The sequence below is a fragment of the Siniperca chuatsi genome, linkage group LG24 (genome assembly GCF_020085105.1).
Source record: "Siniperca chuatsi isolate FFG_IHB_CAS linkage group LG24, ASM2008510v1, whole genome shotgun sequence".
In the NCBI taxonomy this organism is placed as follows: Eukaryota; Metazoa; Chordata; class Actinopteri; order Centrarchiformes; family Sinipercidae; genus Siniperca; species Siniperca chuatsi.
This window is the reverse complement of record NC_058065.1, coordinates 4,563,985-4,578,490: the sequence shown is the minus strand read 5'-3', so window position 1 is coordinate 4,578,490 and position 14,506 is coordinate 4,563,985. Positions and strand designations below refer to the sequence as shown.

General features: G+C 39.6%; 1 protein-coding gene across 1 annotated transcript; it reads left to right on the top strand.

Annotated features, from left to right (window-relative positions):
• The first annotated feature begins 4,620 nt into the window (after positions 1-4,620).
• On the top strand, positions 4,621-14,367 carry LOC122872379 (four and a half LIM domains protein 2-like). The gene is made up of 7 exons (XM_044188551.1): positions 4,621-4,641; positions 6,482-6,556; positions 8,549-8,737; positions 9,383-9,557; positions 10,245-10,414; positions 12,409-12,595; positions 13,709-14,367. The coding sequence occupies exons 1-7, from the start codon at positions 4,636-4,638 to the stop codon at positions 13,858-13,860; spliced, it is 954 nt and encodes a 317-aa protein (XP_044044486.1). The 5' UTR covers positions 4,621-4,635; the 3' UTR covers positions 13,861-14,367.
• Positions 14,368-14,506: the final 139 nt, after the last annotated feature.

Sequence of the window (14,506 nt, the reverse complement as noted above, 5' to 3'; positions counted from 1 at the left end):
ATAACTCTACAGCCATGCTAGCTAACATGCTCACAATGACAACGCTAACATGCTGATGTTTAACAGGTATAATGTAAATAATGTCCGCCATCTTAGTTTATCGCATTAGCATGCTAACATTTGCTAGTTTAGTGATCCATAACCTTTCTTCTCTAGACTAAATAAAAACTAATGACATTCCCATCCGCCTCAACTATAGTTTGTGTTTAGTGCTGATTAGCAAATGTTATCATGCTAACATGCTAAACCAAGATGTGTTAGCATTTAGCTCAAAGCACCACTGTCCCTATGGGTACAACCTCATAGAGCTGCTAGCATAGCGTAGACTCTTAGTCTTGTTTTTTTGTCCTTTTGTGTTTTTAAATTTTTTTTGCCCGTTTTCGTTATTCTTATTTGTTGCATCTTGTTTGTTTGATGTTTATGATTAGCCTACACTTCATGATTAAATCTAACATTTTATTTATATTGTGTTGAGGAGGATTGTGTATAAGCTCCTTTGCTGGAGATATAAAGTGGTAATGAGCTTTAGAGATGCTGGCAGGTGGATTTTGTTACCTTTGGACAGAGCCAGGCTAGCTGTTTCCCCCTGTTTCCAGTCTTTGTGCTAAGCTAAGCTAACCTGCTGCTGGCGGCAGCCTTTTATTCATTGTGCCGACATGAGAGTGGTATCAGTCTTCTCGTCTAACTCGCAGCAAAAAAAGCAAATGAGGGCATTTCCCAAAATGTCGACAGATAATTAAATGCAGCATGCAGCCACTAAAAACATCAGAACTACTTTGCCTTATTGTGACCCCTTAAAATTAAGTAATGTTTGCTAAGTTGTGACACACCTTTACCCATTTTACTTAAATAATTTTAATTTTTTAAATTTTAAAGGCCTGAGGAGGTACAAGTTAGTCTGTAGTTCACACAAAAAGATCATCTGAAAAAGTCATCATCACAATCATTTTGTGAAGCAAATGTTTTCTTCTGCATTCCTGTTCTGTTAGTCCTCTCACGACAGATTTAGATTCACATTTAGATTCAGACTTCTGTAGCGTCTTTATTTGTTAATATATTTTTGAATTGCTCTTCAAAGGGTTTAATGACTTTCAGGGAAAAGTAGCAGGGGCCCTACCTCCACATGATCTCTCACATTACTGCTGTTATACTATTAGATTAGCCTAATATTTTTACACACAGTGTGTTGTGTGCAAGGTTGGACCCGTAGCTACAAAATGCTCAAAAAAAAACAATTAAAGAAAATCACACATTGTTTTGCACAGGAGTTAAACTTAAACCAACATGATGCAGCAGAAAATGTTATATTAGAAAAATCATGGAAAACTATTTATTAATGACCTAAAATGTCTTTTCAGCCATGTAAATGTCTCATTGGAGTCACACAGGGACAGATTGCTCCAGATTATTAAGGACAAACAATTGGCTGCTGTTTAGCTCTTAGATAACAGGCAGTTTCTCTGAACCATTAAGCTGCTTGCTCATGGTGGAAATTGTTGGGTAAATGATATTATAATGAGTATGGGCTCGACCTGCTGACAAGTGCTCTGAGATAACTTCTGTTATGATTTGGCGCTATATAAATAAAATTGAATTGAAACTGAAGAGAAACAGCTGAACTCTCTCAACAGACAGGCAGGTTAAAATCTGACATGTACTTGACTTGTGTGATTGAGCGTTTTCTTATTACATAACCTTCATCAGATTATCTTGTTTAGAAGGAAGGGCATCTTTGTATTAAATTAGATAATGAGCAATACAGTAACTGATGAAAGTTGCATGGAAACATACACGAAAACCAATCACAGCACCATAGTGCCCTGTATGAATACTGCAGTGACAGAATGGTAAAGTGTCACCATACAATCTTTTTTGTAGGGACATTATCAGAAACAAAGGTGGGAGACAATATTTAATAGATGCTTTTAAATGTTATACTAAAAGGTTTGCTGTTGTTGTACATAGTGGCCCTGTTTACATTAGGGGTTTACAAGAGTCGTGAAACTGATGTTCAGGAGAGTGTTTGGCAAACGCTGATGTTGCATTCGTCAGTGTAAGACTGCTGTGTCTGTTTAAAAGAATCAGGTCATTTACTTTACACGTTATGTTGTTTTTACAGAGTTGTTACAGAGAAATGGGTTTCACAACGCCAGTGCGAACCAGTGTGTTGGACAGTCTCTGTATGAATGTAGTTAAAAACAAGTGCAGAGAGTAAAGTTTTCTGTGCATCTTTTTTTAATTTAGGCACAATGAACGATATAAAGTGCAGGTGGTCCACATTAGGGGAAGACCAGAAGCAGAAATACTTTCAAGAGGCAGCAGCAGTGAGGGCTCAAGGCCAGGCAGATGAGGGAGCTCCAAAATTAAAAAGCATCAGAAGCAGCAGAAGTTAGAGGTTTGGAAAGAAGCTTCATTAGTGGTATCATTATAGAGTTCAATGTAAGGATGTTTGACAGCAATTGTGATGTGAGCAGAACATTGTGACAGACCAGTGGTGTGTTCATCCCAAATAAATATTCCAGCAGATTTTTTTAATGTAGGGTATACTACATTAAGTCATCCAATGATTTGCACACTCAAAGAATGTAATCCGAATGTATGTAATGAGCAATTATTAAACACGAGAGGGCAAGCATAAGAGGTGCTTAATCGCAACGTCTACCCTACATGATAGAATATGCACAGTTAGACCATATGTACTATATGTAAAAAATAAAAGCTTTTTTTTTTTAAAAGTAGTTGGGTCAAATGTGCTGACAGCTCCTCAGCAGCAACACCCAGCACCAAATATCACGTCAATGTACTGTTTATAAAAGTGTAGGATCAAATATATAGTAATGATATTTTCTAACTCTTTTTTTGACCAATGTAAAGAAATGGCTTAGACTTATATTTTAATAACCTAATGTGCCTCCATGAATCAGTGGCATTATTATCAAATTAATACATTATTTATCTAATGTGCCCATCAACCATAAGATTATGACACCTTAACAAAATGACATGTTTATAGCCTGTACACTGGCTATCAACAGCAGGGGAAAGTCAGAATTGTCAAACTGTGTAAAGTTGTGTAATGTGTGCGTGCATGTGTGTGCCCCTGTCTTTCAGAGGAGGCCGAAGGTCCTGGAAGGCTCCCCTTACAGTCCCTGGTGAATCAAAGCATGACCATAAAGGCTGCTGGACTGCCCAATGGCCTTACCCTCAAGAAGCCATCCTTTAATGGAAGGGTCCAATTAGAAGCCATTTTGAAAGACGCCAAATGGATTTCATTTGAAATAAGTGAGCGATATTAACAGTGGCATGCCATTTGGCTCTATGCAAAGTGGGAAAACCAGGTAACTGAAAAATAACACAGGCCTACATGTGAGTCCTTGTATAGTGCTGGGCCATTGCAAACATCCAGAACAGCTTTATTGCTTTAAACTTTGTGAGGGATGTGACACTATTCCTCAGTTGGAGTTTTCATGAGTTGAACACATGTTTTAAGGCACCTCTCCAGAATATCCTATAAGTGTTTAGTTGAATGTGACTCTAGTGACTGTGATGGCCCTTGGCAGTGGTGCACATCATGCTCATCAAATTATTCAGTAATTCAATTATGTCTAACATTCCTGTGAATTACATTCCTTCATTGATACTCCTGTGTGATAATTTTTTTCTCCAGCAATGCAGGAAGACCAATTATTTGTTATGCTCAGAAGTGTTTCTTTTTTGCTTTAACATGTCAATCAGATGCAGCACCAACCCCACTGACACGGCAGTGGACATGGACGCAGAAGTTATGCCCACTTGTTTTTATTTTATCTTATCTCTTAAATACTTAACATTACACTTAAGAAGTATCCTTTACTAGATATGTAACGGTGGTCATTCAACCTCATTACACAGCACGTTTGACCACGGTACACATTATTGTATGACAGGGGCGGCTTCCCCCAGCCCACCTGTCGAAGTGCCCTTGGGCAGTACACTGAACCCCAAATTGCTCCTGAAGGCTGTGCCTTCGGTGTGTGAGTGTGTATGTGAATGAGTTTATTTGAACTGATGAGCAGTTGGCACCTGCCATCAGTGTGTGAATGGGGTGAATGTGATATGTAGTGTGTGAAGTGCTTTGAGTAGTCTGAAATACTAGAAAGGCACTATACAAGTACAGTCCATTTACCAAATAATATGACCAAATCTTCAGCATTGTGTCGGGGGAAGAGATATAAGAGGCCATGTGTGGAAATGGTATTTCTTCTCATGATCGTAATACCTTTCGAATGCCAGTCTCTACAACTTTTTGGAATTGCTTCAAATCAGACAAGTCTGCCATTGACATTTGACAATGACTTGTTCGAAAATTGCAAATGATATCAAAGTGACATTAAACAGCTTCTATAAACTCGGTGTTCTGATTATTTTACACTTTGAATTGGCTGCTAAGATTTTGTAGTTATTTCTGATCAATCATTTACTATAGCCACTGACAGTATCAATGCTGACAAATTATATTACAAATTTCTAATTAAGATACAAAATTTGTATTAAGAAAGATGTTATTGTGTTTTGTTTTATGCACTTAAGGTGCGCAGCAGATGGAAGAAGAGTCCTCAGAAACAGCCACTAATGTAGCCGTCGTGATGACTGCAGATGAAGGTATCTATCCAAACTGTGGTATTCCACATCAAATTGCAGAGGCCCTGGCACCCACTGTCTCAGATCCTACTGACACTATATCAGAAGGTAGCAATTATTTATTTTTATTTAACCTTTATTTAACTAGGAAGTCCCATTGAGATTAATAGACTCTTTTTCAAGGGAGACTAGGGCGAATCAGCCTCCAATTCTTTCATTTGGGGTTTAAAAGCATTTAGCGAGATGAACTTGATTAATTTGAGGTCTTCCAGGAGCGGATTCCAGGCAGAAGGTACAGAATACATAAACACCCTTTTTCCAAGCTCTGTACGCGCATTTGGGACCAAAAGCATAAAAACATCTTGAGAATTGTCCACTAGTTTTCTTTAAACACAGAGATAGGAGGGGAGCGTGCCAAGAATTGCTTTATAAATGAATATGTACCAGTGCACAAGCCCACGGGTGAGCAGGCCAACCTACCTGACTGTACACAGTGGCGAGTTAAGGCTTTACAATTAATAACACATAATAAACTTGTTGCCGAACACTCCAGTGACAGACAAACAGAAAGCTCAGGCAGAGGGATGGAAAAGGCTGTCTGGAGCTTGTCGGCTGGCCACAGTCCATACCTTAGCAGAGTGCAGGTTTCTGGTTCACACTCACACATTTTGACAGTGACGATGCAGAGCCGTCCTGCCAAATAAAAACGGGAAATAAAATAAAAACATAACCAAAGACTACTATAAAGACTACCAAATCAACACAGGCAAAATGACTTGAGTGTGTCACCTACAACCTGATGTTTGTTATTGCAATCAGCAAACAGGCACAGAAAAGAATTTTCAAACATGCATCACAAATTTGATGAATTCCATGTAGGAATTAATTGCTCCACAATTAATATGATTCCTTAACCTGTAAAGAAAATTAAATTTTCGATGTAAAACCTGTGTTGACAGTGACCTTCATGTCCGTCATGTAAGTCAATCGGAAGGATTGGTGTATCGTCTGCACACAATTTGAAAGTGTAAAGCCGTGTTATTTGTACGCAGATTGATGAGACTGGGTTCTTACACATTTTAATATTTAACTTAAAATAACTAAAGGCAAAAAATACTGAAATAAGCAGGCTGAGGAGCTGAAGATGGCAGAATGACTGTGACCTTAAAATCACCACTTTAGAAATATCTTCATATACTGTATGTGAGCCTGATAGTTCATTCTTGACCTTGAAAAAAGCAGTCGACAAAAAAATCCACTTACTAACTTGTTCCGGGGATTTCAACCATATCACGCAGTCTTTATCAGCAGATGGAGTTGTCATGGAGCCTGTCACTTTAACATAATTACCCTGTGATCATGTGAAAGCAGTTCTGACAGCTTATATGTTGATACCACTTAATAATCATTTATGTCAACAGCTTGAAATCCTGTGAAAAGCTTTTTTCTTGAGATTAGTATAAATTAAGACTCAGCACTCTGGCGAGAAACTTCAATTAATTAAAGTTTGTAATAATTGTTAATATTGATATCTCGAAGTAATATGGCAAGCTGATAAATGTGCGCTTCACACAGACCACCTGATTCACTGAGTGTGTGTGTGTGTGTGTGTGTGTATGTGTGTGTGTGTGTTTTCCATGCAGACATAGTCATCTTTACAAGCCGTGTCCTATATGAGTGAGTGCATGTTCAAAAGTTTAGGAGTTCCACATTTTACCATGGGAGTTGTTTTCATGCATTTTCAGCATTTTGGCTCGACTTTATAGCAGTCTAAATATGATCTGACCTGCCCACTCTGGTCACACCACTGCCTCCACCTTCCTGCCCCAGTGTGGGTCACATTTTGCTCTAATTTTAAAAGGCAGATGGACTACAGTGCTCAGTAGACACCTCTGGTCCCAGTCAAGCAGGCTCGTCATCTGAACCTCACTCACAGGTAAGACTACTTTCCTCACTTATACCTTTTTTACTGTCTTGTCTTTGACCCAGTGTTCTTTCCCTTTCCACTCTGTATTTCTGGTTTTCTCTCTTCTATTTCCCAGTCATTCATAATAGTTTCAGAGATGTTTGGTGATTTTATTCCTGCTTCAAATCTTCCATGTCGGTGATGAGTGAAATAGCTGCCCGTTTTAGCCTCACATAATAGTTTGTGACAGTTTTGTATCCCATGAATCATCGTATCGCTAAATTCCTCATGATTAGCTGAGTATAATCCAGGTTTATGAGGAGGTTTAGAGGATTATTTGAGTTGCTTGTAGTATTTTTGTCAGGTATTATGATGTCAGCTTAATTTCTTGCTGATGCTCAATAGATTCTTAAAATTAATCTAGTTTCAGTGACCTAAATTGGAGCGATAGAGTGGTTTACATTGAAAATAGAGGTAAAAGGCTTAGAGAGGGATGATAGGAGAAGCAGGGTAAGGGGACTCAAGGGCTGATAGAGGTGTGAAGACAGCAATAATATGGGCACAGAGGGTTTATTGCAAAGTATTAAGGGGGTACAAGGGTTTTATAGAGGGATTTAGATACTATAGCCTATTTAGAGAGGAGGATAGTGGGTCTAGATAGGGGTATAAAGGATTACTGGGGCTTCAAAGAGGTGTATAGAGGGTTTATGTAGGGGTTTTAGAGGGTACAGGGGGTTTTAGGGGGTACAGAGGATTTAGGAAAGGGTACAGGGGGTTTTATAGGGTACAGAGGATTTTGGAGAGGGTACAGGGGGTTTATAGGGAAGTATAAAGGGTACAGAGGGTTTGTAGAAGAGGGTAGTTGGTTTAGATAGGGTATGAAGGGGTTCAAGGCATTTATAGAGGTGTATAGAGGTTAAAAAGAGATTATAGAGTAGTATAGACAGTTAAGAGAGGAGGAAAAAAGAGGGTACAGAGGGAGTACAGGGGAATTAAAAGGGAGTGAAGAGGGTACATTGGGTTTATAGAAGAGTACAGAGGGCCATAGAAATAGTATAGAGGAGTACAGATACGGAGGTTTCAGAAAGGGGTACAGAGGGTTTATCGAGGGTAAATAGGGTTTACAGCGGGGCACGGGGTTACACAGGTTTTATAGGGGAGCGAAGAGAGTTTTTCAGTCACTCTCAAAATACTTTAATTAACTAATTCTGGGGAAAGACAGAGCACTATTTTGTTCTTGTTGTTTTTCTTCCTGTTTGTACCAACCATCGCACCACCATCGCTGGATACTATCCTTAAATCAACTTGCTGTTCATTGTCAGTGGGGCAGCTTTAGACTGTCATTCAATTACAAGACAATGATAATAATCTCAACCGTCTTGTTTGGTGGTTTGGGAGAAATGTAGGCTCAAGTAATGTAATCAAATGTGCACAGAACAGCATGAGAAGAGCATGACTTTCTCCTTTATAGACCATCTTGTTTGTCGGGTCTCGTCCATCGAACCCTCCTTGTTTTTGGTTTCAACTCATTCTCCAGATGGATGGTGCCGTTAATTTTCTTGGGAGAATTTAGAGAAAGCCAGGCTCTTTTACACCTCCTTAGATTTAAATTTAGACTCTTTTGGAGCAAGTAAACCAAATTTAAAAGTCACACCGTGTCCATTAATAAAATGAATAAAGTGGAAGGTATTTACTCCGCAGTGTGTGCTCATTTGGGGTCTGTTTGCGATATTCCTCTGCCTAATTTGTTGTATGTAGTACTCAATTGAGTTTCAAGGACACTCAGAAGGGCTACATTCTGTACCGGGTATATACTGTAATTTATTGGACCATGTGATCTCAAGATGGTACTTTAGTGCTTTTGTTTTATAAAGCCAGCTCTCCAATTACAGAAATCCAATCCAAGTTGTTGATGGCGACAGAAGTTGCACATGGCATCCAAATTTTGGGAATGTTTTGGCTGCAAACATTACATCATCTTTATGGCTCTGTTTTTGAATGTCTTTATGTTTTATTTTACAGGACAGTCGACTCAGAGAGGAGATTTCAGTCGAAATGGCTGAACCCTACGACTGCATGGAGTGTAAGGAGTCCTTGTATGGGCAAAAGTACATCCTGAAGGACGAAAACCCGTACTGCATTAAGTGCTACGAGACACTTTTCTCCAACAACTGTGAAGTGTGCCAAGGGCTCATTGGCTGCACCAGCAAGGTAAAATCTTTAACCAATATTCAGTCAGTGAAAGTCAACCGGTCACTCTTTGACTTTCCACCCCCATATTTTCATCTGAAACTTTGGAGTCAAAGCCAGTTTCTACTTTTGTCACCCACCACCAAACATACATCACATATCAACCAGCATGAAGGCTTGCTTAACATTACTATTATAACTACTACTGAAATGATTCATTTTTGACAGAAAAGTGTCACTGGGTTTTTTTAGCCATATTAGTGGCATGGCTCTAGGAATGGTCTGTCGGTCCATCACTTTGGTCCAGACTGAAATATTTCAACAACTGTTTGATGGATTGCTATAGAATTTGGTGAAAAACATTCATGTTAGCATTGTCCAAAAAAAGAACTTTAGAAGTAAGAAAATTGCTTTTTTGACTCATCCCTAAGTGAAATGACAGCTTAATTTTTGTTGTTTGATTGTTGAGCGTCAGGCTGCATACATTGACTCAAGCTGCCATTACAAAATAATTCAGTCATGAAATGAATACTCCTCTTTTTCAAGGAACATTTAATACAGCCGAGGGTTGAAACGCTTCCGTAGGCAAGAACAGGCAAATGCAGTAACAGTCTGCCTCCGATTTCTAACTAAACAAAACATTTTCTCCTTTTATCGACTTTGCAGGATCTGTCCTTCAAGGACCGCCACTGGCACAGCGAATGCTTCCTCTGCATTAAGTGCTGCCGATCTCTGGTGGAGCGGCCTTTTGCAACCAAGGATGACATGTTGGTGTGCATCGAGTGCTACAGCAACGAGTACTCTGCCAAGTGCCATGCATGCCTGAAGACCATCATGCCAGGTGAGGAAGCCCCAGAGGCAGATAACTTGTTTATCAATGTAAGGTTATTTGAGCAAAGATTGGTTGAGTGGCTAAAGTAGTCATCAGTTAGTTTGGTGATGCTGGTGGCTGACTACTTTTATTTCCATATGTTCTCTATTATCTTGATTTCTGTGTTCCTGTTTTCATTATTTTCATGACTTTAATCAGGTTAGAAACCTCTGACATGATTTAAATAGCTCAAATATGTACACACTTGTTATAAAATCAACAAAATCCAATGAACGAAAGTGTGGAAGAAATGCCATGAGGCATTTGGTAGCCTTCAAATCTTAATGTAATAAGTGTATTTTCCAGGTCATAGCTGTCACACTTACAGAGCAAATTGTCATTAGCTGTAATTGGTTGAGGCTGACCCGAATGCCAGTAGGATAGTGGGACCTACTGTACATGTAATTATTAACATAGACACGAGGCATAAATTGGCTTTTCTCTCTGCAGGAAAACTTCTAAATTGATGATGTAACGCAATCATAATGAGTTGTGTCACGAAAAGTGTGATGACAATAACGCTACATGTTATTGTTGGGTTGTTACAGCCATAGTAGCCGTAGTGAGTTGGAGATGGATGGCGTGCAGACGTGCAGGTTAAATTGAACAATATCCTATATCTCTCTTCCTTCTCACTCGACCCCTTCCACCCACCAGGCTCTAAAAAGATGGTGCATAAGGGCAACAGTTGGCATGAGAATTGTTTCACCTGCAGCCGTTGCCAGCAGCCCATCGGCACCAGGAGCTTCGTGCAGAAGGACGCCAACAACTACTGCTTGCCCTGCTATGAGAAGCAGTTTGCCCAGCAGTGCTTCCACTGCAAGAAGGTAACACAACACTCTGTGATTCACTTGTCTCAACGCTCACAAGAGGCTCTGATTGCATTTGTGTTTCGTAGTCGTCTCCAGCTGCTATTTAACTTTGCCTTTTAACTTAGATCAGAAATCAGTCATTCTCTCCAAATGCAACTGATTTTGTTTTTGTTTGATGCATGAGAGGTCTCTAATGAGCAATTCTTCCATCCTCCAGATAATGATATGATCAATATTCTGTTTGAGAGGCATTTAAGTTGATCATGAACCATGATTTTTCCCTTAGATGTCCCAAGGGTAGCTTTGTAGTTAAAGCTCAACATGTCGTGGAAGTACTATGATGCTTACACTGAGTGAAATATTCAAACCCAAGAGGACATGTTTTTTTATGGCTGCACAGTTACACAAAATTTTAAATATTCAAGATGTTGTTTTAAAGATATTTCCTTGTAATGATGCCAAGTTTGTTATCACTGAACATTTGGGATTTTGACTGGAACTTTAAAAGTTTAAAAGAAGTTCTGTGCTCACTGGGACTGAAAGCTAATGGTGCAGTTATGAAAAGACATACAGTGAAGGAGGGCAGGAGACTCATACTGTATGTATGGTATATAACAGCTATGGGCAGGAAACAGGCAGTCAAGCCGGCAGGAGGCGTCTTTTTGTGCTAAAAGCTGGTAGGTGAGCCAGCTGTCATCTGGCTCGCCTGTGACTCAGCCAGCAACAAACAGCAGAAATGACAGAAATTAAGCAGTATGAAGGTATGCATACATGCATAGCAGCTCTGCATCTTTAGAGACGTGTGGCAGTTTAACACCAATAGTCTTTTTGAAAATGGCAAAACCTAGCTCTGCAAAGTATAGTTATGTGTATATTAGGCCTACAAACTGCAAAGCAGGAAGGCCTGCTGGTTCTACAAGTGCTTTTCCCATTCTATCTTCCCATTTCTAATTTTTCTTTACTGATATCCTTAATGTTGCTTAACATAGAAATACTGGACTCTCACTGTAATGATGGGGTTTATGTTGTGGCCACTAGTTTTAATAATTTCAACTTTGTTTCTGAGAAATCATGTTTTATCCATCCTTTCGGCATAGCTTCACTACAATACCCACGAACCTCAGCCATGGTTGCTATGGAGAGGAAGCCAATCAGAGGCGAAAAATCAGAGCATTAAAACGCTTCGTTGTGACGTAGTTGCTGAATTCATCCAAAATTCAGACAGAATCTGAATTTATTTAAACTGCAGATTGTAAAACCGTAATCTTTAGCTTCCACCCGATGTTAACAGCACATGCAAGCTCATTTTAAGCTTGGTGATTGAATGTTTCTCGCTGAAATGCACATTGTAGAGGTGTTCAGTACATGTGTGAACAAATCTTTATCAACAAGCTGAGCTGACGATACTGACAGGCTTTTAGCAGCGGAGCTCCTCGCTGGTGACTGAGAGCATGTTGCCATCTCAGCTGTTCACAGTACTTCCTCGTTAACAGCTTACTAAAGGACTGCGAAAGCCACAGAAGTGTCATAATCTGATAACTCGGTCGTGAGTAATAGGCTGCTGAGCTATTAACCTCATGTGCAGTGCTTTCAGTTTGACAAAAAAATACCTCAACTCAAGGTCCACTTCCAGAACCTTCAACCGCATCTCATGGTTTTCGTCAGTGGATGGAGTTTGCTGGCGCCAAACATCGTCCTTCAACAGAGACAGATCTCCACTCCGTATACCACCAACGGAGCTATCTTCATGACAGCTAAGCAAACTCCATCTGCCGATGAAGACCGTCAGATGTGGTTGAAAGCTCCGGAAAAAGCTAATAAGTGGACTTTGAGTTGCGATATTTTGTCAAATTGAATTATCTAAAAGCACTAATAAACACATTTGCTATTATGTGTTGTATGTCTCAATAACATTAAATTGTAGGGTTTTTTTAACAAGTTTTTTGTGAACTTTAGTGATAAAGCACTTTTTTGACAAAATAAATGACATACGACGCCATATCTGTCAGCCCATCACCACTGGAGGAGTGAACTACCGTGACCAGCCCTGGCATAAGGAGTGCTTCGTTTGCACTGGGTGCAAGCAACAGCTGGCCAGCCAGCGGTTCACCTCTCGGGACGACTTCGCCTACTGCCTCGAATGCTTCTGCGACCTGTTTGCCAAGAAATGTGCTAACTGCACCAACCCGATCAGCGGTAAAGTTTAACCTGCACTTGTGTCAGAATCAGGCAGGCATGTCCAGTGTAGCCTGGTTCCAGACCTCTGAATTACCACCCACATCTCTGATGCATTCAGTGATTCAGTCTGATTTTCAGGCTTGATTCATTCTCCATGAACCGCTACATAATTCCAGTAAGCAGGTGTGGTTACAGTTCTTAAAAAACAGATACAGGTTTACATTAAAACTGTTTAAACTAATCCCTTTCAAGGGGTGCTCCGGCGATTTAGTGTTGTACTTTTATAAAGTAAAGGGACTTGCAGGAGACAGATTTTAAAAATGTAATGGACATAATTGAACCAGCAGAGGCCCACAATATTGGTCAAGCTCCAAAAACACAGAATCCTACATTTCCCACAGGGCATCTCGGCAGTGTCTTTCACTTCCCCTGCCTGGTGAAGCTTCATGTATTTCAAATTCACATTCCCAGTTTGTAAACACAGGCTTTCTGTTAGAAATGTGTGTATTCTCCAAGCCGAGATAACTGACATCATCAGGGTTGTTTTCTTAGACTTGCCAAAGCTCCTCCAGAGCCACAGATACAGTTAACTGTTTTCACAGGCTGAGTAGTGCTAACCATGACTAGTAAAGTGAATTTAATGTGTAAAATAGGTGGAGTGCCCCTTTAAAAACTATTTTTGCTGTATTGATGTCTTTTTCTTTAGTGCCTCTGTCAGTTGAAACAGCAGTAATGATTGAATTTTAGGTACTAGGAACGATGGAAATAACTGTTACACTGTCTAATGCTGCATACTTTTGGTCATAGGAGGTTTAATAGAATCAGATGCCAACAACAATGTTATTAGGTGTGTCAGAATTCTTAATTTGTGCTAAAATACTGAATAAAACAAGGTAAAAACACAGTACATGTAGCAACAACAATTTGGGGAAGATCTTAACAAGTAGACAGAAGTAACCACAGTATAAATGACACCTTTAACATGTACTGAACTTTTCCCAGATCATATGCTTCTCTCTGCATCCAATCACCATGAATTACAGGATTATTACATTACAGAGATCATGAGACTGTTGAGCTCATTTCCCTTCGTAGACCACTCATGGCTCCTCTTTGTTGCTTTTGTCTCAGGTCTCGGGGGAAGCAAGTACATCTCGTTTGAGCAGCGCCAGTGGCACAACGACTGCTTCAACTGCAAAAAGTGCTGCGTGTCCCTGGTCGGTCGAGGTTTCCTGACGTGCAAAGACGACATCCTCTGCCCCGACTGTGGCAAAGACTTCTGAGAGATCTCCAAGCCGGAAAATAGCCAATCAAAGAGCACTGGCAGTATTCTCCTAACCTGACCTTTTGTTGCATTAATTGTATCATTTATTAGTTTCCTACACATTAACCTGTTCTTCCTGCTATGGTGTTTTCTGCATACGCTGATGATACTGTTTATAAATGAGTTGAAGCCTTCATTTCAAAATGTAGTTGTCAGAAACATTCCCATTCGGGAAGCAAACCTTTTGTCAGTGTGTTTTCATGCTTTCATGTCAAGAATCCTAAAGAAAATGTGTTTAATCTCATTTTGGAATGAAACTCTGTGTGTGTGGCATCAAAATAACAATTTTTGATAGATACTTTAGAGCATATTAGGAGCACTAAGTTGTTTTAATAGATGGCACTGTGATTGCAATTGTTCTTAACAGAGTTAATATAATACTACTAATACTGTTTATTCTAATTACATAAATTCTGTTTAATGAAATCTACATCTGTTAAGCACAATAAAGATTTTTTGGATTTGATGAATGCTTATTGGCCATCAGTGATGCAACTTGTCTTGGAAACAATATTTTTATGTTGAAGCTAAGTCAGTTTAGATCAGTCTTACACCCCAAAGGAAAATGCGCATTTAAACCACCATACTGTAGAACACCAACAGCA